The sequence below is a fragment of the Penaeus chinensis genome, chromosome 2 (assembly GCF_019202785.1).
Source record: "Penaeus chinensis breed Huanghai No. 1 chromosome 2, ASM1920278v2, whole genome shotgun sequence".
Classification (NCBI taxonomy): Eukaryota; Metazoa; Arthropoda; class Malacostraca; order Decapoda; family Penaeidae; genus Penaeus; species Penaeus chinensis.
Window position 1 is genome coordinate 20,727,046 of NC_061820.1, and position 15,000 is coordinate 20,742,045.

The window sequence follows — 15,000 nt, forward strand, 5'->3', positions numbered from 1 at the left end:
AAATATTATTTCTTCTCTGTTGCAAATTTCAATCTGAGTATATTCCACGCAGATGAAGACCTAAATCAGCATTAAAAAAGGCGCATGTTTTGATAAAGGTCAGTTGTATCACATTCCAACATCCTTTCCATAGCTGTCAGTACAAAAGCATAACATCATAAGGCTAAGAAAGTGGTTACCAACATCCACCATTACAAACAAGTAAAGGCATTGGCTCACTACTGCAGTATCGTCTTTGCTCTAATAAGGAAAATTCCATGCACTAATTCCTAGTAAAGGTAATCTTATCACTGGAGAAGAATGGAATGCATAGCAAGGCAGCCTGAAAATGCATGAGCTAAGCTGTATACACATACAGATATATATGTAAAAACTATGCAAGGCCTAGAGAGAGGTCACCACAACTACAGTCTGTTGTTCCTTGGATGAGATACTTTAGACAAAAAATTGTAAAAGAAATGATGTTTTCTACTTCAACTACAAACTCTGTTGACCAATGTGAATTAATATCATGCCAAAACTGTAAAGAACCCACTATTTTAGATTCACCCATAATCTACTTCTACCAAAATTATACTTACAATCTACAGCTACAAGAAACAAGATAGTTTTCAACATGCAAAAACACATAATTTCACAGCACAGGTTTATGTTCCTAAATCTATACCTAGATCTACGTGTTTGAGAGTTACACAGGAAGACTTTAAACTCACTAATGAGGCTCTTTTTTTTCTTTTCTTTATACCAAAAAACAATGGTTATCCAAGGGATCCAACCTATCTAAAAGTGATAACCATATAGTTAGGGGTATTGTATTGTAAGGCTTGAGTATGCCAGAGCAGAGCTTAACCCAATTACAATGGATAAAATTTTCAGTCAAGTTTGATAAGGACAGGTGTATGTGAAATCTTATACCAGCAATCAGGATATGGACTAATGATGTTGTGAAGTGTTACCCAGCTTTTGGTAATATTTGTCATGACATGATAGGACATCACTAATCACTAATGGGCAAAATATTAGCAGCCCTTAATATCCATAATACTCCTTTTGTGCAGACTTTGTTAAAGTACTTTCACTCAGGCTGAACTTTAAAGAAAGGAGAGTTAAAAAAAAGAAAGTGTTTGCTTTGGAACAAAGGAACCTTATAGTCAGATCTCCATCTGACTGATAGTTCCTCCCCTGGTAATCATAAAAATCTTCCAGTATGTCCTATTGTGTAATAAAGAGAGAGCCATAGGCATGGACAGACAGTTCTTTTCATGCATACAATATCCCTTCCAGATTATTTTATCTCATATTTTCATTACAAACTACAGCAGATCTACAAGTGTACCATATGCACAATACCAATACACATTTATGTCTTCTGCATTTCTAGTACAAAGTCCACAATAATCACTGAATGTTTCCAAATGAAAAGAAAAAAGCTACAAGAAAGCTACACATAAAAAGCCTTATGTACTCACCCGCACATACAACTCTTTAAGTTGAAATGAGTTTCTGCTAACATTAGTTGGACTTTGCAGGATCTAGACAGTTAACCATAAAAACAAGCTCTATATGGTATGCAATATCTACATGTATAAAATAGTCAACTACAGACCCATAAAATTATTAACCTTACAGCCAAACTACAGCCTACTGACTATTAGCTGTTCATTCTTCCTCTACCCTAAACTTATAAATCACATTGAGTTTTCTTCTTTATCAACAGTTGTGGCAGAAGAAAACAGACCGAAGTCCATTTCTTTATCGAAAGAAAGAAAGTGAGAAGGAAAAACATTAAATGAAAGAAAAGAAGAAAGAAAAGGAATTACAAACAGCTTCTTCTTAAAACAAACTTGAGCCATTTCAAAGAATCTCTTCACCAGTTCTTTGGAAAAAACTCTTCTTACATCTGCTTTACACACATTTATTCACCTCTTCTTACTGTATCTCATCTTACAATATTAACTTCATGAAATAAAGAATATCTAAAATCGCATCGCCATACCTAACAAAAATATCTTTTTGAGTTGTAAAAACTAAATCTAAATGCAAAGTTGGGCAGGTTTTTCACATCTCTCCCTCTTCCTCTTTCTTTCTTTCTTTCTTTAAGAGCAGATCAAAAATTACAAATTAAATAACACTGCTTTGTAAAGTTTCGAGAATATATAATGGAAAAACAAGAAAATTCAGCAGACACTGAAGTCCCACAGCTTGACAGTCTTGTCATAAGATCCACTAACAATCACATGGTCGTTGAAAGCGAGGCAGGTGACACCATCAGTGTGATTACGAAGTGTCACCAGTCGACGTAAAGTTTCACGGTCCCAAACCTGTAAGCAGACAAGACTGATGACAATGTGAAGCTAGAATTACATTTCTCAAAATAATACACAGTTAGATAACTGCTGATACAAAAAAATGGGAATGAAAAAAAAAGGCATCCCAATAATAAAACTGAAATTATACAAATTATGAAATTAATTATTTCATAAACATTCTAAAACAGGACTATCTATCTGCATAACCTCAATTCACTGAATCTTAAATGTGATACTTTTTGGAAAATGTTAAATGTTAACAAACAACACCCATAGATAGATATGGGACATTTTTATAGTTACATATAAGTGCATACACGCCCTGCCCCCCCCCACCCATTCTCTCTCTCTCTCTCTCACACACACACACACACACACACACACACACACACATACACACATACATATAAACACACATATACACACATATAAACACACAAACACATACATATAAACACAACACACACACATACATATATACACACACACTAACACACACACATACATATAAACACACACACACACACACACATACAAACACACACACACATACATATAAACACACACACACACACACACACACACACACACACACACACACACACACCACACACACACACACACACACACACACACACACAAAAACACACACACACACAAACACACACACACACATATAAACACACACACACACACACACACACACACACACACACACACCACACACACACACACACACACACACACACATATAAACACACACACACACATACATATAAACACACACTCACATACATATAAACCATACATATAAACACACATACACATATATACACACACACACATATAAAAACACACACACACATAAACACACACACACACACAAACACACACCCACACAAACACACACACACACACACACACACACACACACACACACACACACACACACACACACACACACACAGAGAGAGAGAGAGAGAGAGAGAGAGAGAGATATGTGCACTTGGAAATTTATAAACATACACCCACTGCATCTCCCATCCATTCAATATACTGTACCTTAATTGTTTTGTCATCAGAGGCACTCACAATCCTCCAAGGATCAGCAGCTAGGCACCGTATCACACCTACGTGGGAGAGAAGTTGGGATATTTTGTTAAAGGTATACATTTCACAAACAACTTATATTTTCCCAACTAACTGGGTAATGCTGGGCAAATCTATAATACCAAAGCTAAAGATAACTTTAGCAGAGGAGATAAAAGCTTTCATCCTCCTTCCATTAGTTGTAGCTCTCACCTCCATGGTTTCCTTACCTGTATGACCTTCACTTGACATCCAGTCTAGAACACCGTTGCACTGGCCTGAAGAGATGCACCATAGGCGGATGGTACAGTCAAGAGAGCCAGAAATGATGGTGGTGGCATCATAGGTCAGAGTTGTCACAGCATCCTCATGGCCAAACAGAGTCTTCTGACACTGACCTGTGTCCAGCTGCCAAATCTGACAGAAAAACAAAACAATAATAAATCTAAAATTGAAGAAAGGAAGAATTAACCCATTGTTTCAGAATGCCATGAAATTCATGCAATGGCTATGCTGGTCTTCACTCCAGGTGACATGGCAAAAGTGTTACCACTTCCATGGTCTTGCTTCTGAGAGCATGATATACATGCCATTGAATAAGCTGAAAAATGGAGAAGGGTAAGGATGGGGAGGTAGTGGGAGGTAAGACAGGGAAAACTGGACGGATGGGAGGAGGTGAGTGGTGGGAGGTAAGATGAGGGAAAATAAGGGCTTGGGGCTGAGGGATACAAAATGGGGGGAAGTTCTATATTACCTGGTGACACAACACAAGTGACATAGAATATGGTTGGCACAGATCTGCAGCTAAAAGTCTGTTTTCTTTTCAATGGTAGACAAGAAACCCATCACAATATTGCTGACTGTTCAGAAAGCAAGATGGTCACAATCTGACCACCAGGACTACAACATCAAGATGTAAGAGGTGGATTTGTGCAAGCAGCTGACTCATAAGAACATAAAGTTCTACCTTCTTCATATGGCAGTTGTCAATGCCTCCAATGCCCACAAGGCATTTGGATGTGACTTAGCCAGCAGAAGCTCACAGATGGGCTCCATGGAGGACACAGGCAGAGCAAGAGCAACACCAGAAAAGGTATTACCAGAATTATCCCACTAAGAGGACTCTCCAGGGTGGTCAAAGGTATTACCAAGGGTGGCAACTTTGGAGCATAGCTTGATCAGGTCACCTCCCTAACACCTCATGCACATTTTTATCTATCTATTTATCCATCATCATTTTTGTTGTTATGAAATTGCATCAGTATCTGTGTTTATCCTAAAAAATACACTTTTTACTTTTCACTGACTGTAACCACATAAGCTAACATGGAATTTGGTACAAAATCAGTCAGTTACAATCTTGATTACAAAAACTGCATCCATGTTACTTATTTCACTAAGAGTACTAGCAGAAACCATGGATATTCCCTTCCCTTCCCCTCCTATCTTCCCTCTTAACTGAAAATTTATTTTCCCCCTTCCTTTTCTTACCCCCTTGGATAGTCGTGTAAATAATAAACGCACATAAACAGATGGTCTAATTACTTCAGCGTAGTGTATGTGACACAAGGGAAAATAATTAAAATGATAATGATAATAACAATAACAATAATAATAATAATAATGAAGAGTTAAAATAATGAGTTAAAATAGGAGACTCGTTGATTCATAGTAAAATGCCTTTATGTATGCATTCATGTGTGATTCTTAATATCTATGCTGTTTATCATTACCTTATTTTACATTCAACTCCACAGTTACATGGAATATCATTTCATGTTTAACTTGACTATTTTACATCAAATTACAGCAACTTCAATTCAACATTTACATGAAATATAATTTCAAGCAAAACCTATCATCATAACATGCAAAAAAACAGATGAAACACATGGAAAATTATAATACATAATAGATGATGATGATCATGATGATAGAATAATAATAATGAATAACAGCAATGATAATAACAGAATAGGATTCTAATAGATCCATTTATAATTTAAAGCATAACATGTGATAATAATAATAACAATTATGATAATAATAGTTAGAATAGGATTCTAATAGATTCATAACATGATGCCTTAACATGTGTGTGCATGTGGGTATGTGTATGTTTCTATGTGTAGTTATATGTGTGTGTCATTCTTTAATGTTGTTAATGATCGCTCCATTATACACCAAAAATTAAGTGACTTCAACTCCACAGTTACATGGAACAAGATTTTGGAATGGAATTTTAAGTGCATGGTGTCAACAAATACATGGACAAAACACAAGCAGAATTGTAATATCATTACCATTTTAATTATGATTATAATCATAATTAACATTATCATTATTGTTGTTGCTGTTATCATGCTTCTTCAAGGTAAATACACTATCTATTTATTTACCATTAGCATGCCAATCCAGGGGGGGAAGTTAAGAAGGAAGGAAGGAGTAGATGGGGAAAGTAAGAGTGAGATGGGGTGGGGTGGGGGGGGGGGGCTAAAAAAGGAAGGGAGGGCAATGGGGTTCAGAGAGAAAAGGGGAGAAAGGAGGGGATGGGGCTTAAAGAGAAAAGGGAGACAAGGAAAGGGGAAAGGGAGAAAGAAGGGATGGGGGCTCACAGAGAGAGGGGAGATGGGGAAAGGAGCAGAATTATAATATAGATTCTCTTTATTATTATCATCATTTTCTGAGGCAAATACATTCTAATGAAGTACTTAGACCATTAGTTTATGCACATTTTTTTATTTACACAACTATCTAAGGGGGGAGGTTCAAGATGATGGCAGGAGAGGGAGGGGGATAGGAAGGAGGAGAAGAAATGGGACTTTAATAAAGGGGGGAGAAGGAGAAAGAGAGGGAAAGAAGGCTTACAGAGAAAAAGGAGACTAAGCAAGGGGAGAGGGGAGGGGAAACTGAGGGGACTTAAAGAGGAAAGTGGGAATATGATTTCAGGTGTAGGCTGTAGGCATGACATGAGAAGAACAGAAGAAACACAAGGAGAAATATAATGAAGATTGCAGTCTTGATATTGCACATGAAATAGAATACATAGACCTCTGAACACAGTAAAATAGTCAATTTGAGATGCAGTTTTGCATCAATTTGACACAGGATTGGTCTCATAGCATGAGATGAGGCACCAGAGTAAAGGCCAGTCAAGTGGGAAGATTCCCCAATGAGCTGACAATTCACTTTCTGCACACATCTAAAAAAATAATAATTACCAGCACATATTAAGAGAGTAACTTAATGGCTGACTGACCAAGTAAAATTAAAGTGTTCTAACTCTTTCCTATACAAACATATTCTAGGCAAATAAACCCAAAATATATGCAACTTTATTGTTGAGCTTTGCGGGTGATGTTTCTAATGATTGGCCACTGTCGTAAATGGGAAGGGGGGGAACGTTCGGGGGGCTTTCAAACCCGGTTGTTTGGGAACCCATCAGGGTTTGGGGGGGGATGTGTGGGTCATTCCTTGGGAAAAAAATTAAGGTTGGGATGGGATGAAAAGGGTTGTGGACGGGGGAGGATGGGGAGAGAGAGGAGAGAGAGAGAGAGAGGGAGGAGGGCGAGAAGAGAGAGAGAGGGGGAGAGAGAGAGAGAGATGGGAGAGAGAGAGAGAAGAGAGAGAGGAGAGAGGAGAGAGAGAGAGACGAGAAGAGGAGAGAGGAGAGGAGAGAGAGAGCCAGGAGAGAGTAGATGGGAGGAGAGAAAAGTTTGGGGAGAGAGAGTATGGGAGAAGAGAGAGAGATGGGAGAGAAGAGGGGAATGGGAGAGAAAAGGGGAGAGGGAGGGGAGAGAGAGAGAGATGGGGAGAGGGGGGAGGGGGGAGAGAGGGGAGAGAGGGGAGAGAGAGAGAGAGAGGAGAGGAGAGAGAGAGCGAGAGGCGGAGAGAGAGAGAGAGGGAGAAGAGAGAGAGAGGGGGAGAGGGAGAGGGGGGGAGGAGGAGAGAGAGAAGAAGGAGGGGGAGGAGGAGAGAGGAGGGGGAGTGAGGAGAGAGAGAGAGAGGAAGAGGATGAGAGAAGGGAGAGAGAGGGAGAGAGAGGGAGATTGAGAGAGAGCGAGGTAGAAGAAGGGGGAGGGAGGGAGCGAGCGAGGAAGAAGAGAGAGAAGAGAAGGGAGGAGGGGGAGGAGAGAGAGAGAGAGAGAGAGGAGAGAGAGAGGAGAGTTGAGGGGGGGGAGAGAGGGGGGGAGGAGAGAGAGAGGGGGGAGAGGAGGGAGAGAGAGAAGGAGGAGAGAGAAGGGAGAGAGAGAGAGGAGACGAGAGAGGAGAAGAGGAGAGAGAGAAGCGGGGGAGAGAGACCCGGGGAGAGAGCCGGAAGAGAGGAGAGGCGAGGAGCGGAAGGGAGAGCGAGGGGGGGGATGAGGAGAGCAGAGCGAGAGAGAGGGAGAAGAGAGAGCGAGAGAGAGCGGCGCGAGAGAGGGGGCGAGCGCGGGGGGTCTCTCTCTCTCTCTCTCTCTTCCTTCTCTTCTTTCTTCTCTTCTCTCATCTCTCTCTCTCTCTCTCTCTCTCTTCTCTCCCCCTCTCTCTCTCTCTCTCTCTCTCTCTCCTTTTCTCTCTCTCTCTCTCTCTCTCTCTCTCTCTCTTCTCCTCTCTCTCTCTCTTCTCTCTCTCTCTCTCTTTATCTCTTTCTCTCTTATTTCATTTTCCCTCTCTCATTCTCTCTCTATTCTCTTCCCTCCTCTCTCCTTTCTCTCTCTCTCTCTCTTTTCTCTCTTTCTCCTCTCTTTTTTTCTCTCTCTCTTCTCTTTCCCTCTCTTCCCTCTCCTCTTTCTTTTCTTTCCCTCAATTCTCTCTCTCTAGATATCTTTCTTCGCTCTCTCTCTCTATCTCTCTCTCTCCTCTTCTCTCCTCCTTCTCCCTCTCTCTCTCTTTTCTTTTCTTCTCTCTCTCCCTATTCTTTTCTCTATCTCTCTCTTCTCATATCATTTCTCTCTCCTCTCTTTTATTTCCTCTCTCTTCTTCATTCCTTTTCTCTCTCTCTCTCTCTCTCTCTTCTCCCCTCTCCTCTTTCCCTCTCTCTCTCTCTCTCTCTCTCTCTCTCTTTTCTCTCTCTCTCTCTCTTCTTCTTTCTCTCTCTCTCTATCCCATTTCTCTCTCTCTCTATTCATTTCCCCCTTCTCTCTTCATTTCTCTTCTCTCTCTTTTCCCCTCCCCTACCCTCTCTCTCTCTCTCTCTCCTCTCTCTCTCTCTCTCTCTCTCTCTCTCTCTCTCTTCTCACCTCTCTCTTTTATAAATTATAAAATTTTTTTTTTTTTATTTCTTTTTTCTCTCTCTATTTATTTCTCTTCTCCTCTCTTCCTTTCCTCTCTTTTATTTCTTTTCTCTCTCTTATTTCTTTCTCTTCTCGGGTCCGTTCCCCCCTAATTTCTCTTTTTTCTTTTCCCCCCCTACCCCCCATCCTTTGTAAGCATTTAAATGCTGTAAAACCGTACAGTTGATAAATTTGCCCAATCATTGTGATTTTAAAAATTAAATGATGACCACGACTTGTTTCCTCACCCCCCAAAAAACCTGAAGGCAAATTTACCATTAATTCAAATAGAAAGAAAAAAAGAAAAAAAAGGGCTTCTTAATGACATATTCATATAGAATATACTCACAAATATTTAAAAGTTGCATGGATGTGACATTCAGGTTAGGAAATATGGAAAATTTTTAAAATTGAAACTGCCTTAATTTCACTGTGTACCTTAATTGTAGCATCAGCCGAACCACTCACAAGGCGGTTGCCAGCTAGATGGAGGCATCTTACCATCCCTGAGTGTCACCAGTGTTTGTACTGAACAGCGAGAGTTTGTCCGCATATTCCAGACCTAAATTTGTATTGTCATTAGAAGAGTGAAGCACTGAGGAAACAGCAGAATGTTATTTGATTTTTGGATAGAAAATTCCCCCACTTTACAGGACAAAAGTCACTTTACCCTACAGTGATTCAAATTATCTAATTTACCTCTATACATTTCTAATAAAAGAGTGTATGAAATTACTTTTAATTTTTTTTTGAGAAATTAGGAAAAAATAAGTTTGTTTTTAAAAAAAAACTTCATATGTATAAATTAGTGGAACATGAAATTTAAAATTTATAATTTTTTTATTCTGGGTATTTTATATTTTCTCTCAAATGTTCTTAAGGCAAGCTTGATATAAGTGATTTTCATTACTTGTTACTTATTCTTTTTTGGGGATGGAAAAAAAATCCCAAAATAAAAAAGTGACCCGTAATTCAAAAAAAGTAGGGGATAAAAAAAAGGTACCCCAAAAAAATTTCCAAAAATCCTGTTAAATTTTAGTTACAAGAAGGTGCCAATAAATAGCAATCTTTTAACGTTCCCCTGTAAAAAAAAAATAAATTCTTTCAATACCTTTTACAATTTGGCCCTGCCCTCATGTTATCCCAAAATTTTTATGTATTACAACTTTTTAATAAATATCCATAAAGTTTTTTTTTGTAATCAAACACAACTTGTCTTCAAATGAGAGAGACATCAACCATACTGGATAACAGCAAAATGCCTAATTATAGCTCTTGAAATGCCAAAAATGTGGGTCACATAAAAAAATTGCTGAGCCTCAAATATGACAGTACTCAAAGTGTGGGCCCTCTACATTTGGCTGGCTGGCTAGGCAGTGCACAGATGCTCAAAGCGCCTACAATTACTTTTTTTTTAATAGTCAAAACTTCAAATCCCCCTTAATTGTAACCTCTAGCAGAGCCCCTACAATTCCTTTTTTTTTTAATAGTCAAAACTTCAAATCCCTTTAAATTGGGGGCAAAAGTAATTTTGAGGCCACACTCAACCTCATTACTCACTGTAAGTCCACAACCTCATTTCAAATCATTACTGATAAGGGATATTTCAGGTAGTGAAATTTGGGAAAGGGAACCCGTTTTGAATATGCTAGTGTGTGTGTATATGTAGTTATATATATATATTTTATATATAATATATTAAAATTTTATATGTATATTGTAAAAATTTTTTATGTATGTATGTATGTATGTATGTAAGTATGTATGTTTTGTATTTTGTTTTATGTGTGTATGTTTTTGGGTATTTGTTGGTTTTATTGGGGAAAGGTGTACGTGTGTAGTAGGGATTTTGGGGTATGTAAGTGCATGCATGTGCTGCATGGGGTTTTTTGGGGTTCTTTTTGTGTTCTGTGTGTGTGGTTGTGTTGTGTCTGTTGTGTTTTTTGTGTGTTGGGGTTTGTGTGTGTGTGTGTGTGTGTGTGTTTTTGTGTGTGTGTGTGTGTGTGTGTGTTTTGTGTGTGGTTTTGTGTGTGTTAAAAAAAAGGAAAAAAGGAAAAAAAGAAAAAAAAAAGAGGGGGAGAGGGGGGGAAAAGGGGGAAAGGGGGACGGGGGGGGGGGAAGGAAAAAAGAAAAGGGGAAAAAGGGGAAAAAGAAAGGGGGGAGGGGAAAAAGAAAAAAAGAGAGAGAGAAAAGGGGAGAGAGAGAAGAAAAAGAGACGAGAGAGAGACCGAGAGAGAGGCTAAGGAGGGAGAGGGAGGAGAGAGAGAGAGAGGAGGAGAGAAAAAGGGGGAGAGAGAGAGAGGGGGAGAGGGGGTTTAGGGGGGAGAGGGGGGAGGGGGAAGGAGTGGGGGGGAGAAAGGAAGAGGAGGAGAAGAAGAAAAGAGAGAGAGAAAGGGAAAGGACAGAGGAGGAGAGAGAGACAGGGACAGGACAGAGCCCGAGCCAGGGACAGAGACAGGACAGAGCCAAAGGGGCAGGGACAGAGAAAAGAGCAGGGGCAGGAGTGATGAGGGAAAGAGAGAGAGAGGAGAAAGGAGAGAGAGGAGGAGAGAGAAGAAGGGAGGAGAGAGTAGAGGAGAGAGAGAGGGAGAGAGGAGAGAGGAAGAGAGAAAGAGGTTGGGGGAGAGAGAGGGGAAAAAAAAAAGAGAGAGAGAGAGAGAGAGAGAGAGGGAGGAGGAGAGAGGTGGAGGGAGAGAGAGAGGAAAAGAGAGAGGGGGATGAGGAGAGACAGAGAGGACAGAGATGGATAGATGGTAAGAGATGGATGGTGGATGATGGATGGATGATGGATGGGATGGATGGAAAGGGTGGATAAGAGGGATTGGGTTTGAAAGATGGAAATAGAAAATAGAGAGATAGAAAAGAGAGAGAGAGAGAGGAGGAGAGAGGAAGGGGGAGAGAAGAGAGAGAGAGAGAGAGGAGGAGGAAAAAGGGGGGGGGGTGGAGGGGGAGAGAGAGAGGAGATAGAGAGGGGAGAGAAAAGGGGGAGAGGGGGAGAAGGGAAAAGGAGAGAGAGAAGGGGAGAGGAGGGGAGAGAGAGAAGGGAGAAGCGGGAGAAGGAGAGAGGAGAGGGGGAAGGGGAGAGAGAGGAGAGGGGGGAGAGGGGAGAGGGGGAGAGAAAGGAAAGAGAGGGGAGAGAGACCCCGAAAAAAAAAGAGGGGAGGGAGAGAGAGAGGAAGAAGAGAGAGGGGGAGGATGAGAGAGAGAGAGGAGGAAAAGAGAGAGGGAGAGAGAGAGAGAGAGAGGAGAGCCTGAAAAGAGGGAGAGGAGAGAGAGAGAGGGCTGAAAAATTTTATTATATGTATTGTATGTTGTATGTATGTATGTATTATGTATGTATGTGTGTATGTGTGTATGTGGTATGTGAGTATGTGTGTATGTGTGTACGTGTGTATGTATGTATGTGTGTATGTAATTGCATGAATGTGTCTGCATGCTTGGTTGTAGTTGTTGTTCTGGTTGTGTGATTGTGTCTGTGTGTGTGTGGTGTGTGTGTGTCGTGTGTGTGTGTGTGTGTGTGTGTGTGTGTGTGTGTGTGTGTGTGTGTGTGTATGTGTGTGTGTGTGAGTGTGTAATGAAAAGAGGAAGAGATAAAGCAGAGAGAAAGAGGGGGGGGGGAGGGGGGGGAAGGGAAGGGAAAGGGGGGGGGAGGGATAGGGGGAGGGGGAAAGAAGGAAGGGGGGGGGGAGAAGAGGGTGGGGAAGGGGGGGGGGGGGGGGGGGGGAGGAGGCGAGGGGGGGAGGGGGATGGGAGGGGGGGGGGGGGGGGGGGGGGGGGAGGGGGGGAGGGGGGAGGACGGGAAGGGGGACGGGTGGAAGTGGGGAAGGGGGGGGAAGGGAAAGAAAGAGAGGGAGACGGGAAAGGAGTGGGGAAGGGAAGGGGGGGGAGCGAGGGGAAGGAAACGAAAGAGATAGGGGGAAGAGGAGGGGAGAAGGTGGGGGGGGAGAAAGAGATAGAAAGAGGGGGGGATAAAGGGAGGAACAAGACTGAGCAGAAAGAGAAAGAGGGGAAAGAGAAAGAGAGAGAGAAAAGAGAGGAGAGAGAGAAGGGAGGACTGAGAAGAGACTGAGAGGAGAGACTTAAGAGAGACGAGAGGATGGAAGGATGAGAGAGAGGTGACGGGGAGAGATGAGAGGGAGGCGGGATCGAGGTGAGGGGAGAGAGAGAGAGAGAGAGAGACAGGGACAGAGCCAGAGACAGAAGCCAGGGACAGGGACAGAGACCAGAGACCGGGACAGAGGGAGAGGACTTGAGAGAGAGGAGAGAGACGAATGAGAGAGTGAGGAAGATTTTGTTGATGTGAAGCGAGGAGAGAGAGTGAGAGGGATGAGAGAGAGAAGAGAGGAGAGGATGAGTGAGCAGGGGTAATGAGTGACGGAGAGAGAGGCCGGGAAAGAGGGAGGAGAGAGAGAGACGGAGAGGAGAGAGAGAAAGAGAACAATGAGAAACAGAGAAAGAGAAAAAGAGATGAGAGAGATTGAGGAGATGGATGAGAGATGATGAGAGGAGAGAGAGAGAGAGACAGAGAAGACAGAGAGATGGATAGATAGGTTAGGATGATATGGATGGATGGATGGATGGAATGGATGTGGTATGGATGGATGGATGATGGATGGATGGATGGATGATGGATAGATGGTCCGATAGGAAGATAGACGAGATAGAAAGATAGCGAGAGAGGAGAGAGAGGAAGAGATTGAGATCGAGAGAGAGAGAGGGGGCACGATGGGAGATGATGGCTTGTGGGGGAGGGATGAGATGATTAGATTGTAGGAGAGAGAGACGAGATGGGAGAGGAGAGAGAGAGGGAGAGAGAGATGAAAAGGCAGGGAGTAGAGACGAGAGAGACTGAAAGTGATGAGAGAGAGAGAGCGAGAGCGAGAGAGGACGGGAGCGAGAGAGTGAGAGATGAGAGAGTACTGGAAAGAGAGAGAGAGAGATGAGGAGACGGGGGGACGAGAGACGTGAGACGAGAGAGCGGACCGAGGAGAGAGAGAGAGAGAGAGAGAGAGAGGGAGGAGGAGAGAGACTGCTTGAATAAGACGAGAGCGAGAGAGAGGAGACTGAAATGATGAGGAACAAGATAACAAGACGAGAGAGAGAGATGTGGGAGGGAGGATGAGAGAGAGGCGAGACGAGAGGGGAGGGAGATGCCGAGAGAGGATGAGATTGATCCAGAGAGAGGACAGAGAGAGGGAGAGGAGAGAGAGACTGTGACAAGAGAGAGGAGAGCGGAGACAGAGAGACGGATAGAGGAAAGATGGATAGGATGAATTCCGATGGTAGATGGATCGGATGGATGGGATGGATGGATGTGATTGATGGATGGATGGATGATGGATGGATGGATGGGATGGATGGATGGATGGATGGATGGATAGATGGATCGATAGAAAGATAGATAGATGGCTAGATTGATAGAGAGAGAAGAGAGAGAAGAAGAGAGGAGAGAGAGAGAGAGGACTGAAAGAGAGGAGACGAAGAGACTGAAGAGAGAGAGAGACTGAAAGAGAGGGGGGGAGAGAGATTGGGCGAGAAGAGGGAGCATGGAAGAGAGAGAGATGAGAGGAGAGAGGAAGATGATGAGAGGATCGACGTGACTGACGAGGGAGAGGAGAGAGGAGAGATCGAGAGAGAGAGAGAGAGAGAGAGACTGAAAGTGAGAGATAGACTGAAAGAGAGGAAAGAGACGAAGAAGAGAGAGAGACTGAAAAGAGAGAGAGAGAACTGAAAGAGGAGAGTGAGACTGAAAAGAGAGAGAGAGAGAGACCTGGGGAAAGAGAGGAAGAGAGTCTGAAAGAGAGAGACAGACTGAAAGAGAGAGACCAGACTGATAAGAGAGGAGACAAGACTGGAAAGAGAGAGAGAGATGGAAGAGAGAGAGAGACTGAGAGAGTGAAGAGAGACCTGGAGAGAGAGAGACGAGAGAGAAAGACGCGGGAAGGAGAAAGAGGTGAGGTGGCGAACGAGATGGTGAGAGCCCACGAGTGAGACTTTGGGAGTTGATAGAGGCCGCCTTGCGAGAGGTGAGAAAGATAAGAGAGAAAGAGAGAGAGAGAGAGGAGAGAGAGAGAGAGAGAGAGAGGAGAGGACGAGAGAGAGAGAGAAAGAGAGGGGAGAAAGAAAAGAAAGAAAGAACGAGAGAGAGAGAGAGAGAGAGAGAGAGGCGGAGAAGAGAAAGAGAGGAGAGAGAGAGAGAGAGAGTGGAGTGGAGAGAGAGGGAGAGAGCGGGGAGGAGAAGAGAGGGAGAGAGGGAGGGGGCGAAGGGGAGGGGGAGGTGGGAGAGGGAGAGAAAGATGAGAGAGAGACAGGAGGAGGGAGAGAGACGAGAGAGGAGGAGATGGGAC

General features: G+C 42.8%; 1 protein-coding gene across 1 annotated transcript in view; it reads right to left on the reverse strand.

Moving 5' to 3' along the window:
- LOC125034334 (beta-TrCP-like) overlaps window positions 1-15,000 on the reverse strand; it is a 21,434-nt gene that overhangs the window by 686 nt on the left and 5,748 nt on the right. The window contains 8 exon segments of the mRNA XM_047626147.1: window positions 1-2,321; window positions 3,372-3,439; window positions 3,629-3,815; window positions 3,949-3,999; window positions 4,392-4,511; window positions 6,444-6,590; window positions 9,092-9,167; window positions 9,169-9,215. The exon segment at window positions 1-2,321 is cut by the window's left edge and continues 686 nt beyond it. Of these exon segments, the coding sequence (XP_047482103.1) occupies window positions 2,178-2,321; window positions 3,372-3,439; window positions 3,629-3,815; window positions 3,949-3,999; window positions 4,392-4,511; window positions 6,444-6,590; window positions 9,092-9,167; window positions 9,169-9,215 (840 nt within the window). The 3' untranslated portion in view covers window positions 1-2,177.